Source organism: Haliotis asinina, chromosome 10 (genome assembly GCF_037392515.1).
Source record: "Haliotis asinina isolate JCU_RB_2024 chromosome 10, JCU_Hal_asi_v2, whole genome shotgun sequence".
NCBI classification, from domain to species: domain Eukaryota; kingdom Metazoa; phylum Mollusca; class Gastropoda; order Lepetellida; family Haliotidae; genus Haliotis; species Haliotis asinina.
Window position 1 is genome coordinate 17,861,345 of NC_090289.1, and position 20,415 is coordinate 17,881,759.

Here is a 20,415-nt window from a genome sequence, read left to right on the forward strand (position 1 = left end):
TCTCTCTAAAGCCTTTTTTTAACAATAACAATAGACAATAACTAAGAATAAGTTTAATCTGATACTATGCAATAATTATGAAACTAGTCGTCAGGCTTGCACTGTATGTAAGGAGCAAGTGAGTGAGTTCAATTTACATTGCTTTCGCAATATTCCGGCAGTTTCACAGTAGCAGACACCATAAATGGGAGTCACTCATCGTACTGTGGTGAAGAATTGAACCTGGGTCTTTGGCATGATGAGCGAATGCTTTTACCACAAGGTTATCCCACTGCCCCATGTGGGTGAGGAAGGAAGAAGACAAGACTTAGTGGCACAAAGTGTAATAGCTGTATCAATCAGGGAATTATACTTTTAACGTTGTATTGAAATGACCTGTGACAAAATGTAGGGTTTCGTAATTGCACCAGTGACCAGAGGAACTATGTCTATCCAGCAGCAATTCAGGCAAACACTACACAAAATGACTTTGGGGAAGCTCATAAAAAGTCAAATGTTTTGGAAAAAATGTAAGGTTCCAGATATAGGTTATCAGTGTCATACAAGTGGCACAATGTGCAATGATGTTTTAAGTCATGTTCAAGAATATAGTTTCTGTAGTGAGGTGCATGCATGCGTGTGTGTGGCTGATTGTAGAAGCCCAGACTTTTGCCTGTGTTTAGTGCTCTCCTGCTCAGACACCATGCCAAAGTTTAAATCATAACCCTATGCTTGCCAGGCACCTCTTAGAACAACACATTCATTAGTACCACCACTGTCAATGTACACAGAGTAGCACAGTACAAACTATAGCACTGTTGTTTAATGTGAATACCCTTTTGTGGGCACACACAGTTTTCATAAACTTTCATATTTTCCATATGACATGCTTTCTTTGCTACGGAAACGAATGTCTGAATGGTTTTTTGCCCTGTTCATATTTGTATATCAAGTTTTCAAGTTCTTACTCTTGTGATTGCAAATGATAACTACCACAATGTTACTTTGAATAAGTCATTGTTTGTGTTTCCCTTCTAGTTTAAAGATGAGCTGGACTGAAAAACAACATCCGAGACGATCATCCCAACAAAAAAATAGTAAAATAAAAAAGTAAATTAAAATAGTATCATAATAAGAGCAGATGTAGAATAATGGAATATTATAGTCAATTAATAAAATAGAATTATAAATGTAAAATATAATAGCAACAGGAAAATAGTAAATGTAAAAACAGGAAAACTATAACAGTAAATGTAAAATAGTAAATGTAACAGTAAAAAACAATAGTAAATGTATAATAGTTGAATTAAAACTAAATGTAAAATAGTAAAATATAACAGTAAGTTTAACACAGCGATGTCCATGATGATGATATAACAACGCCATGCCAATACAGGTGGTCACATGACATGGTACATTACTCCAGAAAACAATAACCAAGAGGTATGGGAGATCAGCAGGGCCACCTACCAGATTCCAGTACCGAGTCAACAGATCCACCTCCCACATCACCAGACTTGGGGCCTCCTTTAGCGGAGGACATACTGAAAGAAACAGTCATGATGTCATACATTGCTGTATACCACTAAAACACAGACAGTATCCTCAATGGTCTCAACACTGAACACAGACCAACATTGATCATTGCAGCTGCTCAAGTGAGAAAGTGAGTTTAGTTTTATGTCACTTTCAGCATCATTCGAGCAATCATTCATGGCAGGGGACATCATAAATGAGATTTACACATTGTATCCATGTGGAGAATCAAACCCGAGTCTTTTGCTTGACACATGCTCTAACCACTAATCTACCCCATCACCCAAGGCAACTGCACAAGGCAAAAGGATATAAATCCAAGTCACATGATCAGTGTGCAATCAAGTCATATTATCAGCTCCCTGGCGAGTGTAGAAACCATGTTTATCCAAGGTTAGCCCTCACATTACAACCTGATCATACCCCTATATGTCAACAATCAGTCTGGACCGGTCCTCAGTCATAAGGGAGTGACCACTAAATCAGTTCACATTCAATCTCTTCATGAAAGGTTTAATCCTGACATGAAAGGTGGTTAACCTACCTGCTGACCTGCTCCTTGCCAGAACCACAACAACACTGGTACTCTCTCAGTCGGACATGATAGTCTCCGCAACTGTGGGAGCAACCACACCAACACCTCAGACATGAACACCAAAACAAATCACAAAACTGTGAAAAATTCCTCTCAATCTGAGGACAGAGGTTGACAATAAATTTATCTCCCTTTTATCTAAAATGTGGCTTGAAAACCATTTACACATATCTTGAAACCTTGCAGAAATCAGTCATCACCCTTGCACTACAATCAGATATGTTCAGTTGCATATAGGAATATGGACTTTCAGTAACTCTTTGCAAGGCCAAAGGAAACGTAAAGGAGTGTGCATATATCTGCAGCAGGTATCCAAGTGTCAAGGAATGCTCCTTTTAGACTAACCTTAGAGCATATGCTATGACAGAGCTGGGTTCATGGTCGTACACCACAACGGGGATCTTCTCACAGGGTGGCAGCAGGTAGTGTTCCGCTGGGTCGCTGTATGCACACACAGGATATTCAGATCATAGAAAAGTGCCATGGACCATTGCTTCATCTGAGTGGAATGTTTAATTCATGGTGTATACACTTGATGCTGTACATTCTTGCCGCCAGGATGAGGTCATTAACCTATCTGCAGATTGCTTTAGTGTATTCACAGGACTCAATGGCAGAAGAAGTGTGAAAACTGAGAGGTCACATCTATTCATTCAAATTGTATCCCTTAGGGAGTGGCTTAACTTACAATGGCATGGTGATGGGTGTGAAGCCAGGGGCTGACCAGAAGCCAGACATCAGTGTCCTCCGGACCATACCCTTCTTATCTTGCCGACCATCTGCACCGTCTTCTGCCAGGAGCAAAACATTGATGGACCTTGTTAAGAACATCCAGTACAACCATACAGCTGACTCCCAACACAAGAAGTACACAGATAAACACAGCTAGAGATACCATCAACTGTCAACAGCACTGCAGTCTACTCTCACAACACACATTATTTCTTAAAGTAATGGACCCGTGAAGGACCGGGGTAGAATAGATCTTCAGCAACCCATGCTTGCCCCCAAAAGCGATAATGCTTCACATAAGAGCTGACTAAAGGGATCGGGAGGTCAGGCTCGCTGATCTGGTTGACACATGTCATTAGTTTCCAATAGCTCAGTTTGATGCTCATGCTTTCAATCACTGGACTGTCTTGTCCAGACTCAATTATTTACAGACCACCACCATATGGCTGGAATATTGCAGAGTGCGGCGTAAAACTAAACTCACTCACTCTTAAAGTAGCATGTTAACATCTACTCTGATTGACTGTAAAGAAAATATTATATATGGTATATAAACAAAACCTGAGAGCTGAAAACTACTTTCATAGGGAGGGAAGGAGGGAGATGCTTTGCCACAAGTGTGCTTGAATATGTGCTGTACACACACTAGCTACCTTCTCTCATGGCCTCCAGGTTGTTTGAGGACCCCCCTCGCTCTAGCAGCTGAGGAGACAGTGAGGATGGACCTGCAACACAAAAACACAGTAATGGTCCACATAATGGTAATGGTCTTAGCAAACTGAACCCACGATTAGAGATCAAACTGATTTATCAGCATATGATCTCTATGGGAACTCCAGGGCAGAATGAGGTCCCAAATACTGGTGTTTGTCTTGTGGGAAGCAATGATCAGTTAGTTACCAGACCTGGTGGTGTGTGTACCAAGGATAGGCCATGAACACAGATCCCAGCTGTCTTCTACAAGGGAGACTTTACTGCTTGTGAGTATTGGTTTTTATTACTGATGATGGTGAAAGTATCAGAGTTCATATTTTTCATGTAATGTCCTAGGGCCAAAGATCTCTTTGTTATGGTGATGTGACGTCATCAGCAATGCCATGTCATCACATTTCTTCAATGATGTTGTGTTCTACATTCAGTGGCCAGAATATGATGTTGACTTAAGTAATAAATAGAACATTATATTCGTGCCCATATCATACCATGTTTACGATACTTGAGCCTAAAAATCAGTTTTTCAGAGGGGATACTCCTTACTACTGGTGAGATTGGTCTATAAATAGGAGAGTCTGTCTGCTTGTCTTCTACAGGGGAGGCTTTTTACTGCTGGTGAGCATTGGTTGATATACTGCAGAGTCCCTTTACAATTGATGAGTATTAGTTAATATACAGGGGGAGTCTGCTTGTCTTCTACAGGGGAGACCCTATACAATTCGTGAGTACTTGTTGATATACACGGGAGTCTGCATGTCTTCTACAGGGAAGGTCTGTCTGACCACTGTCTGGTAGAGGGGATGCAGCCTATTATAGAGTGGAGTCTCTTGGTTGTCCAACACCAGCTCAAAACTAACCTCCACTGTCCCCATCTGATACATCTATGTTGGGGAAGTCAGTTTCCTTTCTGCTGTGTAACATCCTCTCCTCATATCGTGGGGAGGATCGGTCAATCTGAAAGTAAAGCATATATGATTAAGTCTCTTGGCATCCACACAAGCTCAGCATACAGTGCTAGGATTACTCAGGATTGTCTGGCAGGTGAAATGGATTACCTGTGTAGCAAAATATTGCCAGAACATTTTTTGGCATGAACATACTGCCCTAAACCCAGACAAGAATACAGTCTTTTAAGTAATCTCACTTTATGTCCATTTGTCACAATGCATTGGACTCCTATATTCCCAGTCTCACCTCATCTGCAGACACAGACAAGTTGTCCCTGTCTTTCTTGGAGCCACTAGTCTGCAACTTGTATTTCCTCTGCTGGTGTGTCAGAAATTCCTGAATTCTGCACACAAACGATACAAAGCGAAATTTACACTAAATGACAAGACATCTATTTATCAATCACGTACTGGGACTATACTGTGATGTATATGGCAGTACTGGGACTATACTGTGATGTAGTACTGGGACTATACTGTGATGCAGATGGCAGTACTGGGACTATACTGTGATGTCTATGGCAGTACTGGGACTATACTGTGATGTCTATGGCAGTACTGGGACTATACTGTGCTGTCTATGGCAGTACTGGGACTATACTGTGATGTCTATGGCAGTACTGGGACTATACTGTGATGTAGATGGCAGTACTGGGACTATACTGTGATGTAGATGGCAGTACTGGGACTATACTGTGATGTAGATGGCAGTACTGGGACTATACTGTGATGTAGATGGCAGTACTGGGACTACTTACTTGGTGTTCCAGCGTACCACAGCCTCAGCTATCAGTCTCTTCAACTTGATCAGGTCCTCATGTATCTCCAGGAATACTGGCTTAATCTCAGTACCTTGGTAAAGAAACAGCATCCAGATGATGTATACCTTTGTTAAACTTGGTTCAAAATGGCAGCCAGCTGTCTGCTCCTAGCTGCTGAGCAGGGAACATTCCCCACAGGATCATGGAACAAACATTGTCCTTCCCAGTGATTCACAGGATACTTCTTGGTTCTACCAGAAATCCTACATTTTGGCTGTCAACACACTATTAATATCTTCAGAGTTTCAATACAGGTTTTGCATTGTGAAATAACTACTACCATTTCAGATACAACAGTATATATGTTCATTTGGCTCTTGTGCTTGTGAGAGGCAGGAAAACCTCACTTCCTTCAAACATCAGCAGGGCAATTGGGTCACCATGTGGTTAGAGCATTTGGTCTTTATGGTGAAGACCAAGGTTGGATTCTTCACATGCATAAAGTGGAAATTTCATTTATTTTGTTCCTGATATGATATTTCTGGAACACAGATGGGTGTTCTAGTGGTTCCAACAGATGTTGTGTTAATACTGATATACAGTTTGATACAACAATAAACAACATCTTTTATATCACAGTCAGAACATGACAAATGTGAGTGAGCAAGTGAGTGAGGTCAGTTATACACCACACAAAGCAATATTCCAGCTATATGGCAGCTGTCTGTACCAGACAATCCAGTGTTTAACAGCATCAATCTGCACCATTGGGACAGGCTGACATGTCCACCAAGTCGGTGAGCCTGACCAACTGATGTCGTTAGTCACCTCTTACAATAAGCATGGGTTACTGAGGATCAGTATCCAAATCCAGATCTTCACGGGTAACATAAGGGATCTTGGGGATATGACATCAAGTTACAATATGGATTACTAACAGACTTTGAAGAGAAATCTAACCAAAGTAATTCTTCAGTCACGTGTCTGTTACCCCTGAATCCAGTATTTTGTGGTTACCTGTTTTTTTCAAACAATATGTTACAGAGGTTACTACCTATTGTACTACCCACAGGAGCTCCACCTACTACTGCTCTACCATCTCAGCTGTCCCCTCACTTCCTATTGTACTACCCACAGGAGCTCCACCTACTACTGCTCTACCCATCTCAGCTGTCCCCTCACTTCCCATTGTACTACTCACAGGAGCTCCACCTACTACTGCTCTGCCCATCTCAGCTGTCCCCTCACTTCCTATTGTACTACCCACAGGAGCTCCACCTACTACTGCTCTGCCCATCTCAGCTGTCCCCTCACTTCCTATTGTACTACCCACAGGAGTTCCACCTACTACTGCTCTACCCATCTCAGCTGTCCCCTCACTTCCTATTGTACTACCTACAGGAGCTCCACCTACTACTGCTCTACCCACCTCAGCTGTCCCCTCACTTCCTATTGTACTACCTACAGGAGCTCCACCTACTACTGCTCTACCCATCTCAGCTGTCCCCTCACTTCCTATTGTACTACCCACAGGAGCTCCACCTACTACTGCTCTACCCATCTCAGCTGTCCCCTCACTTCCTATTGTACTACCCACAGGAACTCCACCTACAAGGGTTGGCTGAAAAGTTCTCAGCCTGAGTTTTTCCCCACCAGGTAGAGACAGGTGTTTGCCACCAATGAGGACAATCATTTAGTGAATCATAGACACAAGAACTACAAACGTACTAATAGTTTTATCTCAACTGCAGCTCTTTTAGTAAACCTACCCTCTGAAATCATCAGAAATGGACAAAACTGAATACAGGGCAGTCATCAAGTACTTGCAAAAGAAAGGGATGTCCCCAACACAGATACATGCTGACATGGTCTCCACTCTAGGGGATGATGCTCCTTCATTTTCCACAGTAAAGAAGTGGGCTGCAGAATTTAAGCATGGCAGACAAAGCCTTGATGATGACCCATGCTCAGGAAGGCCTTCAACAGCATCCACTCCAGAAAACTCGATGTGTTGATGGATGATCAACGATTGAGTACTCGACATATTGCTAGTGTAGTGGGCATCTCTCATGAGAGGGTTGAGCATATTATCACCAATGAATTAGGAATGACTAAAGTTTCTGCAAGATGGGTGCCAAAGCTCTTGACAGCAGAACAGAAACGTGTCAGGTTCCGGACGTCCCTTGACAATTTGCGTCGTTTTGAAGCAGATCCCGATGATTTTGTGGCACGATTTGTAACCATGGATGAGACCTGGATACATCGCTTTCAACCAGAAACAAAACTACAGTCAAAACATCCTGACTCACCAGCTCCGAAGAAAGCAAAGTCTGTTCCTTCAGCTGGAAAGGTGATGGCATCAGTCTTTTGGGATTCCAGGGGTATTCTGCTCATTGATTATCTTGAAAAAGGTCAAACTATCAACGGCAGATACTATGCTGATCTACTGAACCAGTTGCGAGAAGCAATCAAAACCAAACGACGAGGGATGATCGCTAAAGGTGTCCTCTTCCACCAAGACAATGCGCCTGTTCACAAATCGGTGGTGGCCATGTCAACAATCCGCGATTGTGGCTTTGAACTCATTGACCATCCTCCTTATTCACCTGATTTGGCTCCTTCTGACTTCCACCTGTTCCCCAAAATGAAAAAGGAACTCGCCGGTCGCCATTTTGCAAGTAATGATGACGTCATTTCCGCTGTGACTGATTTTTTTAGGGTAGCTGAAGAAGATTTCTTCCTGACCGGGATTCGGGCCTTGCAGCATCGCTGGCAAAAGTGTGTGAACTTGGAAGGGGACTATGTAGAAAAATAAATTACAAACGTGGACTTTGTAACTTTTTTTCACAGTGAGGCTTAGAACTTTTCAGCCAACCTTCGTACTACTGCTCAACTCTCTACTCACCAGAGATATGTCACCTTCTACTGTTCTACCCACCTCAGCTGTCCCAAAACCTTCAACTCTCTACTCACCAGAGATATGTCACCTTCTACTGTTCTACCCACCTCAGCTGTCCCAAAACCTTCAACTCTCTACTCACCAGAGATATGTCACCTTCTACTGTTCTACCCACCTCAGCTGTCCCAAAACCTTCAACTCTCTACTCACCAGAGATATGCCACCTTCTACTGCTCTACCCATCTCAGCTGTCCCAAAACCTTCAACTCTCTACTCACCAGAGATATGTCACCTTCTACTGTTCTACCCACCTCAGCTGTCCCAAAACCTTCAACTCTCTACTCACCAGAGATATGCCACCTTCTACTGCTCTACCCACCTGAGATGTCACCCACCCACTGCTCTCCCCACCTCAGGTGTCACCCACCCACAGCTCTACCCACCTGAGTTGTCCCCGTCTCCACCTAGCTCCTGCAACTTCTGCTGCACATCCTGTGCCAGATCTCGTAGTCTTGATTTCTCTGACTGTTGCTCTGTGACAAACTCTGACACAGCCCGGGCTGTAGACTCACTCTGTGTTTCATTTCTGAGCTTCATCGTACACTCCAGGATAGAACTGTATTTCTCCATACCTCTGAAGAATGATTATTAGATTTTACCTCAAAGCTGTGCTGCACGATATATAATATTTGTCTAGCAGTACTCTTGAAAGAGGAAGTGTACTCTTCAGGCTTGATAATTTCAGCTATAGATTGTGTTTTTGAAATACTTATCCTAGGTCACATTATGCTCTTTCACTTGTTCTTATAATGTTGGAGTTGAAACAACCTGAAACAAATGTCTCAGTTTACGCCTCCAATGAACACATCCAAGTTTCTGCTATTGTTGTTAGTCACCATAAGCTGATGTAAAACATGCATCTTGCACTGTTCAACCATGTTACTCCCATTTATCTTCACACTCCTGATCTAGTGCCAGAATCATCCAAATATTCTCCAAGGTCTTTTCCGCTCCAAAGTGGTAAAGAACAAGAAACCACGTAGCATGCGTAAGGATTCAAAAACCTTCATTTAAAAAAATATATAACATTTTTCTTTCTATGCAACAAATTTCAGAATTGTCAATGTCAATGTTTTAAAATATACACTCATTTTTCTCACACTGAAAACAGAAGGGTGAGGTGCCCTCAGAATTCAAAACAGCAAACTGCAAATGTGAAATACTATGAATATTTGTCAAAAGCAAAGTGAGGGTTGAAGAGGAGGTACATATATCCCTTTGGCATACAGAGCATTAAAACTGTATCTGCCATTGGGGACAGATGTTTACATGCAAACATTGTACAGCAGTCACATATGTATATACAGTACTTATCTGACAGATGTTGACAGGCAAACAGTGTGTAACAGTCACATATGTATATACAGTATGTACCTGTTGGTGATGCTACGTACAACATCCTTGAGTTTGTCTACATTGGCAGGAGTCTGATGTAGGGACACTATGACAGGAGGTAAAGCAAGTTCTCTCAGCAACAGATCAGAGTATCTGGAAACAAGAACAGTAATGCATTAACCACAAAGTCAAAAGTAGTTCTATCAGCAATAATTGTGATAACCTACAAACAAATACTATGTGTGTGTGCTACCTGAATGAAGCCACCATGTTGTTGTAGCCAAAGTACTGGTTGTGATCTTGATGCAGGGAGTGAGTGCACGGTTCCGCACTGGCCCTTCGGCAAAACTGCACACCATGGAATCGCAACTCCAAGTACTTGGCAAAGGATAGGTTCCAGGTATCCACAGTGATCGGGACAACTGGTGTTACCTATAGAGACAATGAACAACAATCATAGATGACTCATTTAACATGTATTAAAGTAACGCACCTGCTTACACCACAACACTAATACAGGATACACGCTTGCTTACACCACAACACTACTAAAGGACACACACCTGCTTACACCACAACACTACTACAAGACATACACCTGCTTACACCACAACACTAACACAGGACACACTCGTGCTTACACCACAACACTAATACAGGACACACACCTGCTTACACCACAACACTACTACAAGACATACACCTGCTTACACCACAACACTAACACTGGACACACTCCTGCTTACACCACAACACTAATACAGGACACACACCTGCTTACACCACAACATTACTACAAGACATACACCTGCTTACACCACAACACTAACACAGGACACACTCCTGCTTACACCACAACACTAATACAGGACACACACCTGCTTACACCACAACATTACTACAAGACATACACCTGCTTACACCACAACACTAACACAGGACACACTCGTGCTTATACCACAACACTACTACAGGACACACGCCTGCTTACACCTCAACACTAATACAGGACACACACCTGCTTACACCACAACATTACTACAAGACATACACCTGCTTACACCACAACACTAACACAGGACACACTCGTGCTTATACCACAACACTACTACAGGACACACGCCTGCTTACACCTCAACACTACTACAGGACACACTCCTGCTTATACCATAACACTAATACAGGGCACACACCTGCTTACACCTCAACACTAATACAGGACACACTCCTGCTTATACCACAAAACTACTACAAGACATACACCTGCTTACACCACAACACTACCACGGGACACATGCCTGCTTACACCACAACACTACTACAGGACACACTCCTGCTTATACCACAACACTACTACAAGACACACCGGTATAACACCACAACACTACTACAAGACATACACCTGCTTACACCACAACACTACTACAGGACACACACCTGCTTATACCACAACACTAATACAGGACACACGTCTGCGTACACAACACTACCACAGGACACACACCTGCTTACACCACAAAACTACCACAGGACAAACAGCTACTTACACCACAACACTACAACAGGACACACACACCTGCTAACACCACAACACTACCACAGGACTCATGTCTGCTTACACCACAACAGGACACACCTGCTTATACCATAACACTACCAGAGGACACACACCTGCTTACACCACAACACAACCACAGGACACACACCTGCTTACACCGGCAACTCTACCACATTACACAAACCTGCTTACATCACAACACTACCACAGGACACACACCTGCTTACACCGGCAACACCAGCTCCACATCAAGATATTGTTCTGGCCTCCAGCAATCACCGAGTCCAGTTTTTTCAAGACGACATTGAGGTAGCCCTTGTCATGAGCAAATCGGCGGATGTGATGAATCATGGGAGTGTCACATGACACAGATGGACAGGAGTAGGATTTCCTGAAGTGAGGTAATTTGGAATGAGTGAGTGACTGAGTGGGTGGATTACATGAGCAGCAGATTGTGTATAGATTGTGACACATATACCAGAAACAAGTTTGTGAACCCATGTTTTCTATGGCCACAGTCAGCTTTATTCCAGCTGTGAGATGGTACCTGTCTGGACCACAGGCACTCGTGTCATTGCGAGGATTAAAGATTTTTTTTCAAAAAAATATAAAGATTTTGGGATGACCCCTGACTGTAATCTCTTCACAGTACAATATATCTAGACAAGGCTACCCCACCCGTCTGCTTTGATGATCGCTACGCTACCATCACATACATCGATTAAAACAAAATCATGGGTGATTGGCCTATCGATCACCACTCATGACACCTACCAGTTCTTTATTGTTATTTCTACAACTCAACTGAAAGCCGATTTTGACCCTCAACAAAACAATCTTGACACAAATGGAGGACAATAGCAAGCGCCAACCAATGAAAGGGCTTGATTTGACCTTATGCGGTCTTATTACCCTTGCTATTGTCTAGATTGTCTATTGCCTTGTCTAGATATGTTGTGCTGTGAAGCATTTCAAGTCGGAGGTAATCTCAAAATTTTTGTGTTTTAAATAATAATCTCTAATCCTCGCAATGACATGAGGGCCTGTGGTCTGGGCCTGTCTAACAATATTTCAAGCTGTCAAAGCAACACAATCAACCAAGTTTCCAAGTCTCCACTTGAACTACTTTGGTCACGCATTGAAGAGCTTAGAACCTATAACACATTGCTGCTGTGGATTCAGTAGCTGCTCATTGTGTTAAACAGCTTACTCACCTGAAACAGTATCGCTCCAGGAAGCCTCCTAGTGTTATATCGTTGTTACCATAGAACTCCATTTTTACAACCCTGCAATGGATATATTGGCAGGTCATTTAAAGATTTTGAATGTGATGAAAACAGTAAGCAACTGTAACAGAATCAAAATCTGAGGTTCAAACTCTGTAGTTTCAACACTTCAAAACACTGTAGATCTCCAACAACTTTCACCTGTCAGTGTGATCAAACATTCCTGAAAATCATATTTATAAACACAGTAAATTATCATATTTTCTACCCTCCCTGAGTTAATGAAACAATGAGTATATGCATGGACTAATCAAAATCACATAAATAAGACAACATCCTGTGCAGATGACTGTCAATTGCAGGTACTGCCAAGGACTAAATCTTCATAAAGAGGGACAACTCCATGGAGATGACTGTTAGTTGCAGGTACTGCCATGGACTAAATCTTCCTAAAGAGAGACAACTCCATGAAGATGGCTGTCAGTTGCAGGTACTGCCAAGGCCTAAATGTTCATAAAGGGAGACAACTCCGTGGAGCTGTGATATTACCTACCATGGGTAGACACAAGGGTTGGGGTGATTGGCTGACTTATGAGAGTAGCTACTGAAGAGAACGGCCATCTTCTGGTGGTTGGTTGGGTCGAGACAGTCAATCTGTAACCACAGAAGGTACTCACAATGTCTACAAACATAGGCTTAACCAAAGCTACTGAAATTCACATTAAGTACCTGGTTTAATCATTAAGCTATGAGAAAAGCATGATGGCTCCAAAATTCCTTAATCAGCTTACAGCTGCCAACTGTGGCCAATGTTGTCACAGCTTACCTTCTTCTCCCAGACAACTCCAGGCTTGTTTTTCTCGTTTTCTGATTGTTCATCAAAGACTGCTTTACGCATCACATCTCTTGGCAAATCAGCACGAGGATCAAGGGGAGGTAATACATTTATCCTTCCACCACGAGCTCGGAAATCAGCCAGTAATGCCTGGAAATTAAAGTATATCTGAAAAAACCCTTACATTCAGGATCAAGGAGATTATGTATGTGCCTATTCAACATGCATATGCAGTCGTATGCAGTTATGTGAAAAACACAACAAATGGTCATATTTAACAGAGAAGCAGAAATCAGTATTTTCACTCCTACAATAGATGTAAACCAATATTCTGTGGACATTAGATGACGGAGCCACTTTAGTCAAGAGCTACCGCTTTCAGAAGTTGTCTCCCTTGGTTTGTCTGCTAACAACTAGTCACTCAGTCAAACAGGGCAAGAAGACCTCGTATATCTAGCAGACATTTTAAAGACAGTTGGCACATATGCCAACAATATATGATGGTGTGACGCAGTCCCTTTCACTTTTAAGCTGCAAAACACTGACATCATATTGTTTGTAGTGTTCTTATTTTATCCTTTCCATGATTACTGAGGTGTTGTTTAAATATATTATTGAGCGTACCTTTTTGCGCATCACAAGAAATTTTTGAGCTTGTTATTAAAGTTTCTTGTTCTTCCAAAACCAGAATATCAGTGACAAATATGAAGAGTTAAAAAACATAATCCTACATGTTATATGTGATTTATTTGTTTTAACAGGACCTATTGCACACACTGCCGATAACTGTAGTGAGTAAAAATATAAGAGCTGATGACAACTTTTGTAAAGGGGCATTTCTGAATAAAAAGTTAGAAAGCATATCGACTATTTTGAGCTGTTTTTCAAATATGATGTATATTTCATCAAGTGAAGTCTGAAAGCCATATTTTAACAAACAGCAAGAGATTGAGAGTAAAATATAGTTTCATCCTTCATGATATTCAATCAACACACTCCACCTATCAACATTAATCAGTAACACTGGGAAGTGTTCACACATTCCTCTGGCTTCAGACATGACACTAACCTGTGTGGAGTTTTCACGTAATGGTGCTGTAAGCTGCTGCAGGATGAACGGATGAGCTTCTGTGATGTGAATGTTGGACTTGGGAGGATAGTGACTGGAGTAATCACTGTCATAATACTTCGGCCTTGACCTTTGACCTTGTTCACCTTCAAACAACTGTGACCAATATATATCTTCTGGTAGGTATTTCCTCAGTTCACACTTAGACCCATGTGCCGTTTCCAAATAGGGAACTTTATATTTGTGATATGGCGATATTGACAAAACTAAACCTATCAAGGCTTTCTTAAACTGCCATTGTTTAGTCTGCTTGTGTTCCTGGAATGACACTTTACTATCAAATATAGACTCATCTTTGCTGGTCTGATAACTGTGGAGTGGGTCACTCAAATCTGTCAACTCAGTCCTCTCCACCGACTGACGTTTGCATGAATCTTTACTCACACGCTTTGAATCGGAATCTTTTTCCACCAGGTTACCTTTCCTCATCACAACTTCAGAATTTTCTTCTTTTCCTTCATTCAACTTCACAGTTGAACTATCACATTCAGCCATGGCACAGCTGTCAACATTTTTCCCCCCATGTTTTCCTTCAACATCAATGATATGTTGATCTTGAGTGGGTCTGTCACCAGCCAGTGACTGTGTGTTTTCCTCTTTGTCTTGTACCTTCTCTTGAGCAGTCCCTGTCTGCACTGTTTCTGGGATAGTTTGGGCAAGAACAAAGTCATCCTGTGCCTGTATTTCATCAGGGTTAGGTGGTGGAAGAGCAAATTCATCCATACAGTATGATATCTCCAGCAGAGAATTGTAGGAGGTGTAGCTCATTATCTTCACAACCTCCTTCACCTATAGCAAAATGAAGTCATGTACAGGCAAGAGAAGTGTAAAATTCACAGCATTGACAATAGAAGCATGATGGTTGTCTGCTCTACCTAAGTCTAGAACTTACACTGACTTGATTCTGAGAAAGATTGTGACATCTGTTTAGCATCTTAATCTATGTTGCTCCAGCAAATTATTGAAATGAGAGTGTTCTACCTTCCTGAGTTCGTTTGCGGTGCCCCCTCTAAGACAGATGGTACAGCCCAGATGAGTGGCACAGCCATCCATCACTACAACGGTCTTCAGGTCACCTGCACAAACACGCACAAATCACGCTTAGAACGTTACATAATGTATCTGAGATTTGGATATAATGGTTCTATCCTAAAACTTCCACATCTCAAAACATACACACCCAATACTTCCACACATTATTAAAACAACAACTCCTCACCTAACCTTTTTAGATAACAGGATCGCCCTCAAAGTGCACTGAAACAATAGGTAATAATCCTGATCACCTGATTGTTCTGTTTTTTTGCAACGTCCTTTTTAATTTAATAGTCCAAGAACTTTGGAGGAAGTTCAGTTTCTTTTAATGCCCTAAACAGGGAACACAAGAGAAATGGAGACAAAGCACTTAGTATAGATATTGTTGAGAAGAGAGTAGTCGGTACATAAATCTGAACGATATAATGAGTCATTCTCAAAAGTTGCCGCTATTTGGAGTACAAAAGACAACATAATTCAAACATAAAATAATCAATCGCTATTTTCACAAATGGCAAACTACATTGTAAAGATTCACATATCAATTATATTTGAGGTTTGATTATGTTCAGTATTGTCATGAAGACTACTTAAACAAATTAGGTCAAAGCCACAATGTCTTTCCTGTAACAACAGTAATACTTATACTTTTCTTAAATATACATTGATACCTAAAGACATGGCATCGTAAATTCTACCTTACCCGTTATTTTGTTACACACACTTAAAAATTCAGTTCTATGATTGCATGTTTATGAAATAAACCTGATCTACACACTGTGTCAGATGAAAAAATTAAATCTCCTGGTATTTTGATATTTCTGATTGATTTCTGACAACGTCTTACTCTTTAGATCATAAAACATTTACTTTCAAGTCCTGTTATATGAAAGACAGTATCGTTATGCCAAAGACACTCTATGTTATTAGAAAGAAAATATGTGAAATAAATTTGAAAAACTATTTAATTGTAACAAAAATCTTTGATCTATCTGTAATGAAAGAAAGAGTTGTTTGCGTGTTAAACTCAGAAGTATAGTAAGTGTTACATGTTATATCCATATCTCTAAATAAGGTGACTAACAATGACATGTTTGTTACAGAGAAGACAGTTCGATTGTATATTTAGTTAGGATAAGAATACATCAGTGACATTGATGATAAGCTACGTTCATATCAACCAGTTTCTAAAAGTATTGTTTTTACCACACTTGTAGACCAAAATATATTGTCTACATTTTAGAACTTTGCCTATTTGTTAGCCTAAAGGCATGTCAGTGTTACTGGAAAGACATTTCAGGATAAGTTAATGGAAGACAAAGAAGAATTAAAAAACTATAGATGTCATGCTTTAACTAAACAACAATTAAAGTAGCAGTTACCATCTTGAAATTTGTTTTCTTTCTTTTGTTATGGAAAATATCAATTGTTACTTCAAATATAAACTTAATGGTCCCAATGTGAGGACATAGCAAATCTAGATGAACAAAGACCTACTAGATATATTGAGTATTTTCAAATTTGTATTGAATAGTCTTTGCAGTTACATAACTGGTCTCTCCAGTAACAACCTTTTACAAAAATAAGTATCGCTGCATTCAGAAGAGAAAGTGTAAAACCTGTTTCAGTTTCTGCATTTTTACACCTAAGATCTTTTATCACAGTTAAGCTGTTAATACATTGACATTAAAATAAAAAGAAAATGTGACTAATCAAGATATTTTCTTTGAAGTAACATTGATGGTCTTTCCAATAACAAAATAGCTGTTACAGAAAATACTGTTATTTGAGAGGCAAATTGCAAAAGTAAATTCAGAAAAAAAATAATGACTATTCCCTTTCCCATTTCAGACAACATCCTTGTGTTGTAATTATGATTCCAAATACAAAGAGAAACAGATATTTTTTGGAAAATTGTTTGTTTCTTTTGTTAATTGATGTTACTTAAAGGACACCCATACAAAATACTTGCAAATGTTTACCTTTTCTACTTGATTTTCTTTAAAAGTTTTGTCTTGAACTTAACGCCACATGTTTATCACTCTCAACCAGAAGTTGTTAATGAGCATTATAAGGGAGTTCCACTTTCATAAGATGAGAGATCACTGATTATTTCATACTTTTATGGAACTGTTACCGGAGAGACATTTTTCTCGAATTCAAAGAAAAGATTGTTTTTTACTTCAAAATTCAGCTTGAAAATCACAAACATCTGCCAGGAATGGGAAAAAGGTCTATTCTTTTCAACTACTCCAGAAACAATATTTTCTTAAATGAAATTTAGTTCACAGCAGACTCCTGATGTTAGGTTTCTGCACCCAGATACATGACAAAATGCATCTCCTTTGTTATAAAAAGGACTAAAATAAAAAGTATTTGGTCATTTTGTTTGTCATAAAAAAATTTCTAAGCTGGTTTAGATATTGCTATCGAAGCAGAAATCAGATTTTTAACACATATATAAAATTTGACGGTTATATTGAAGTTTGAATCCTGATACGTGAAAAAGCTGCATCTTTTGAGAATGACTCATATACATCACCATGGCAGGTTTAGTGAAAGTGGCGTTTGTATTGTCTCAGAAAGGAATGCAACAGATCCATATGAATGGCTATTTGTACAACAAGCATGTTGTAAGACAGTCATGCACACATTGGAAATATTCAAGTACAAAGTGTAAGTCAAGATATACAACTGTCGGCAAATTTGTGAGGAATTCTACTGAACACTCCCATCCCCAAAAAGATTCCAACAAGGTCAGATTCATATGCAACATGAGCCAGAAAGCCTGAGAAGAGATTACACATATGCATTGTTTGTACGATGATGAAGTGGCGAATCAAGATGAAGAACTTGTGCCCCATTTGCCTTCCTTTCAGTTGAAGCACTCTTTACAGACACAGAAGAAAGACTCTACCAATCTTTCCACTGATCAGAAGGGTGAATGAGTGAGTTTTGTTTTACGCCACACTCAGCAATATTACAGCTATATGACGGCAGTCTGTAAATAATCAAGTCTGGACCAGACAATCCAGTGATCAACAACATGAGCATCGATCTGCGCAATGGGGAACTGATGACGTGTCAACCAAGTCAACAAGCCTGACCACCTGATCCTGTTAGTCACCTCTTACGACAAGCATAGTCGCTTTTTATGGCAAGCATGGGTTGCTGAAGGCCTATTCTACCCCAGACGTTCATGGGTTGATCAGAAGGGAATCACATCTTGTAGGAAAGTTAAGCTTACAGAGACATTAGATGGTAAACCATTTGTGCTGTTCAGTGATGGTGACCAGGACAAGATTATTGCGCTTTCTACAGAAGCAGAATTAGAGGTTGAAAACAATCTACATAGATATGACAATCATAGGTTGTCCCGACCTTTGGGATCAAGTTTATATAATACATGCGGTGTGTGGGTCATCTTCATATCCTCCTGTCTTCGCTCATTTTTCCTGATCGCTGCTGTGATACCTACGCCAGATTCTTCAGGTGAATCAAGACAGAAGTACAACAGAGAGAACCGCCCACTTAATCCAGCAACAGAGCAGAATGACTTTGAACTTGCTGCAATACATGCAGCGGAGTTTCCTGAAGCTGATACCAAAGGATGTCTTTTTTCACTATGGTCAAGTTGTATGAAGGAAACACTGCAGCTGGGTCTGTCTGGGGCATACAATGAACATCCTGATGTGAGAAAATGGGTGAGAAGAGCTTGTGGTTTGGCCTTGTTTTCTCCTGATGCTATCCAAGACACTTGGCTAGAGACAACCCCTGAGGTTCCACCAGCAGGAGAGTATAACTATATACGAGAGTGTATGACTATAACATCAACATAAATTGAACATGATCCCAAGCCCCTATCAGCACACAAACAGACCACGGACCAATAACCATCTAGAAGGCTTCCACCACAGACTGAATCTGCAGTTCCTACATGATCATCCCGACCTAGTTTGTGTCATTGAAGTCATACACAGGGTTGAGAAAGCAGATCGCTCTAAGAGGGCACGGACTGACTTTGCTTGAACACCTCCTTCCAGGAAATGTGCTTTCCAAGAAGCAGAGAATAGATTATTTCACCTGCGAGCACAACTGAGACATGGACAAAAGACACCAATCCAATTGCTCTATGCTGCTGGACATTATTTAGGGTTTTGACTCTCAAGTGTGCTTGGATATCATAGGACAGAAGTTCTACATAAATATGTAATTCTCTTTACGCACGCACGCACGCACGCACGCACGCACGCACGCACGCACGCACGCACGCACGCACGCACGCACGCACGCACGCACGCACGCACGCACGCACGCACGCACGCACGCACGCACGCACGCACGCACGCACGCACGCACGCACGCACGCACGCACGCACGCACGCACGCACGCACGCACGCACGCACGCATATATATAAATTTTCTACACAGACTTTTATTTTGATGCATTTTGTTAACAACAACAATAATTTTTCACTAGGTGACTGTTTGTAATCAGTATGTATGTTACAGTGTGTGCTGTCAACCAGAAATGTTGTTGTTTTAAGCTGTGGAAGCTTTGAGATGTGGAAGTCCTGGTAGGATACCGAATATAACATCTGTGAGTCTGTCATTTAACCAAAGTGAAATCTGGGTGTTAACTAAGACTACTCCCCTCTTCAGGAAACATTTCACATCATACGCCAGTGAGTCAGTTACCATGGTTACTAATATAATTTCATAAAATCTACAACAAAAAGAGACGTGTGTTCATTCTAAGAGTCAAGTGAAACTGTATGATATACCATTAGGCAGTAGATAGGGCTGGCACTTGAAGGAGTGACAGAAGCCCAGCTTGGGACGGCTCACAAGTCCATCTATAGATGGCACAATGTCTGCCTGAGTGACCCGAGCAACTCTCTCCATCACTGACTGCAACACATCAACACAGGAGGGTAACATCAAAGATTATATATGCTGAATATCTAACATAACCATGATGACAATCGTTCTAGTTTTAATTATATGTAAAAAAGTCATACAAAAAAAATGAAATATGGGTCCCATGCTGACTTTTACACAGTGACACATTTT

The 20,415-nt window shown here is 40.9% G+C and overlaps 2 protein-coding genes across 6 annotated transcripts in view; one reads left to right on the forward strand and one right to left on the reverse strand.

The window, feature by feature from the left end:
• Positions 1 to 20,415, forward strand: part of LOC137298287 (armadillo repeat-containing protein 8-like) — an 801,735-nt gene that overhangs the window by 88,327 nt on the left and 692,993 nt on the right. The window lies entirely within an intron of this gene.
• Positions 1 to 20,415, reverse strand: part of LOC137298284 (1-phosphatidylinositol 3-phosphate 5-kinase-like) — a 64,833-nt gene that overhangs the window by 10,463 nt on the left and 33,955 nt on the right. For all 5 annotated transcript variants that reach the window (XM_067830471.1, XM_067830468.1, XM_067830469.1 and 2 more), the window contains 18 exons: positions 20,127 to 20,253; positions 15,288 to 15,382; positions 14,247 to 15,095; positions 13,169 to 13,327; positions 12,896 to 12,996; positions 12,331 to 12,402; positions 11,336 to 11,507; positions 9,812 to 9,990; positions 9,598 to 9,711; positions 8,607 to 8,797; positions 5,262 to 5,355; positions 4,751 to 4,847; positions 4,414 to 4,510; positions 3,496 to 3,567; positions 2,799 to 2,901; positions 2,456 to 2,551; positions 2,060 to 2,131; positions 1,450 to 1,523 (listed from right to left, as the gene is read on the reverse strand). In XM_067830471.1, the coding sequence (XP_067686572.1) occupies positions 1,450 to 1,523; positions 2,060 to 2,131; positions 2,456 to 2,551; positions 2,799 to 2,901; positions 3,496 to 3,567; positions 4,414 to 4,510; positions 4,751 to 4,847; positions 5,262 to 5,355; positions 8,607 to 8,797; positions 9,598 to 9,711; positions 9,812 to 9,990; positions 11,336 to 11,507; positions 12,331 to 12,402; positions 12,896 to 12,996; positions 13,169 to 13,327; positions 14,247 to 15,095; positions 15,288 to 15,382; positions 20,127 to 20,253 (2,764 nt within the window). The remainder of the gene's footprint in view (positions 1 to 1,449; positions 1,524 to 2,059; positions 2,132 to 2,455; positions 2,552 to 2,798; positions 2,902 to 3,495; positions 3,568 to 4,413; positions 4,511 to 4,750; positions 4,848 to 5,261; positions 5,356 to 8,606; positions 8,798 to 9,597; positions 9,712 to 9,811; positions 9,991 to 11,335; positions 11,508 to 12,330; positions 12,403 to 12,895; positions 12,997 to 13,168; positions 13,328 to 14,246; positions 15,096 to 15,287; positions 15,383 to 20,126; positions 20,254 to 20,415) is intronic.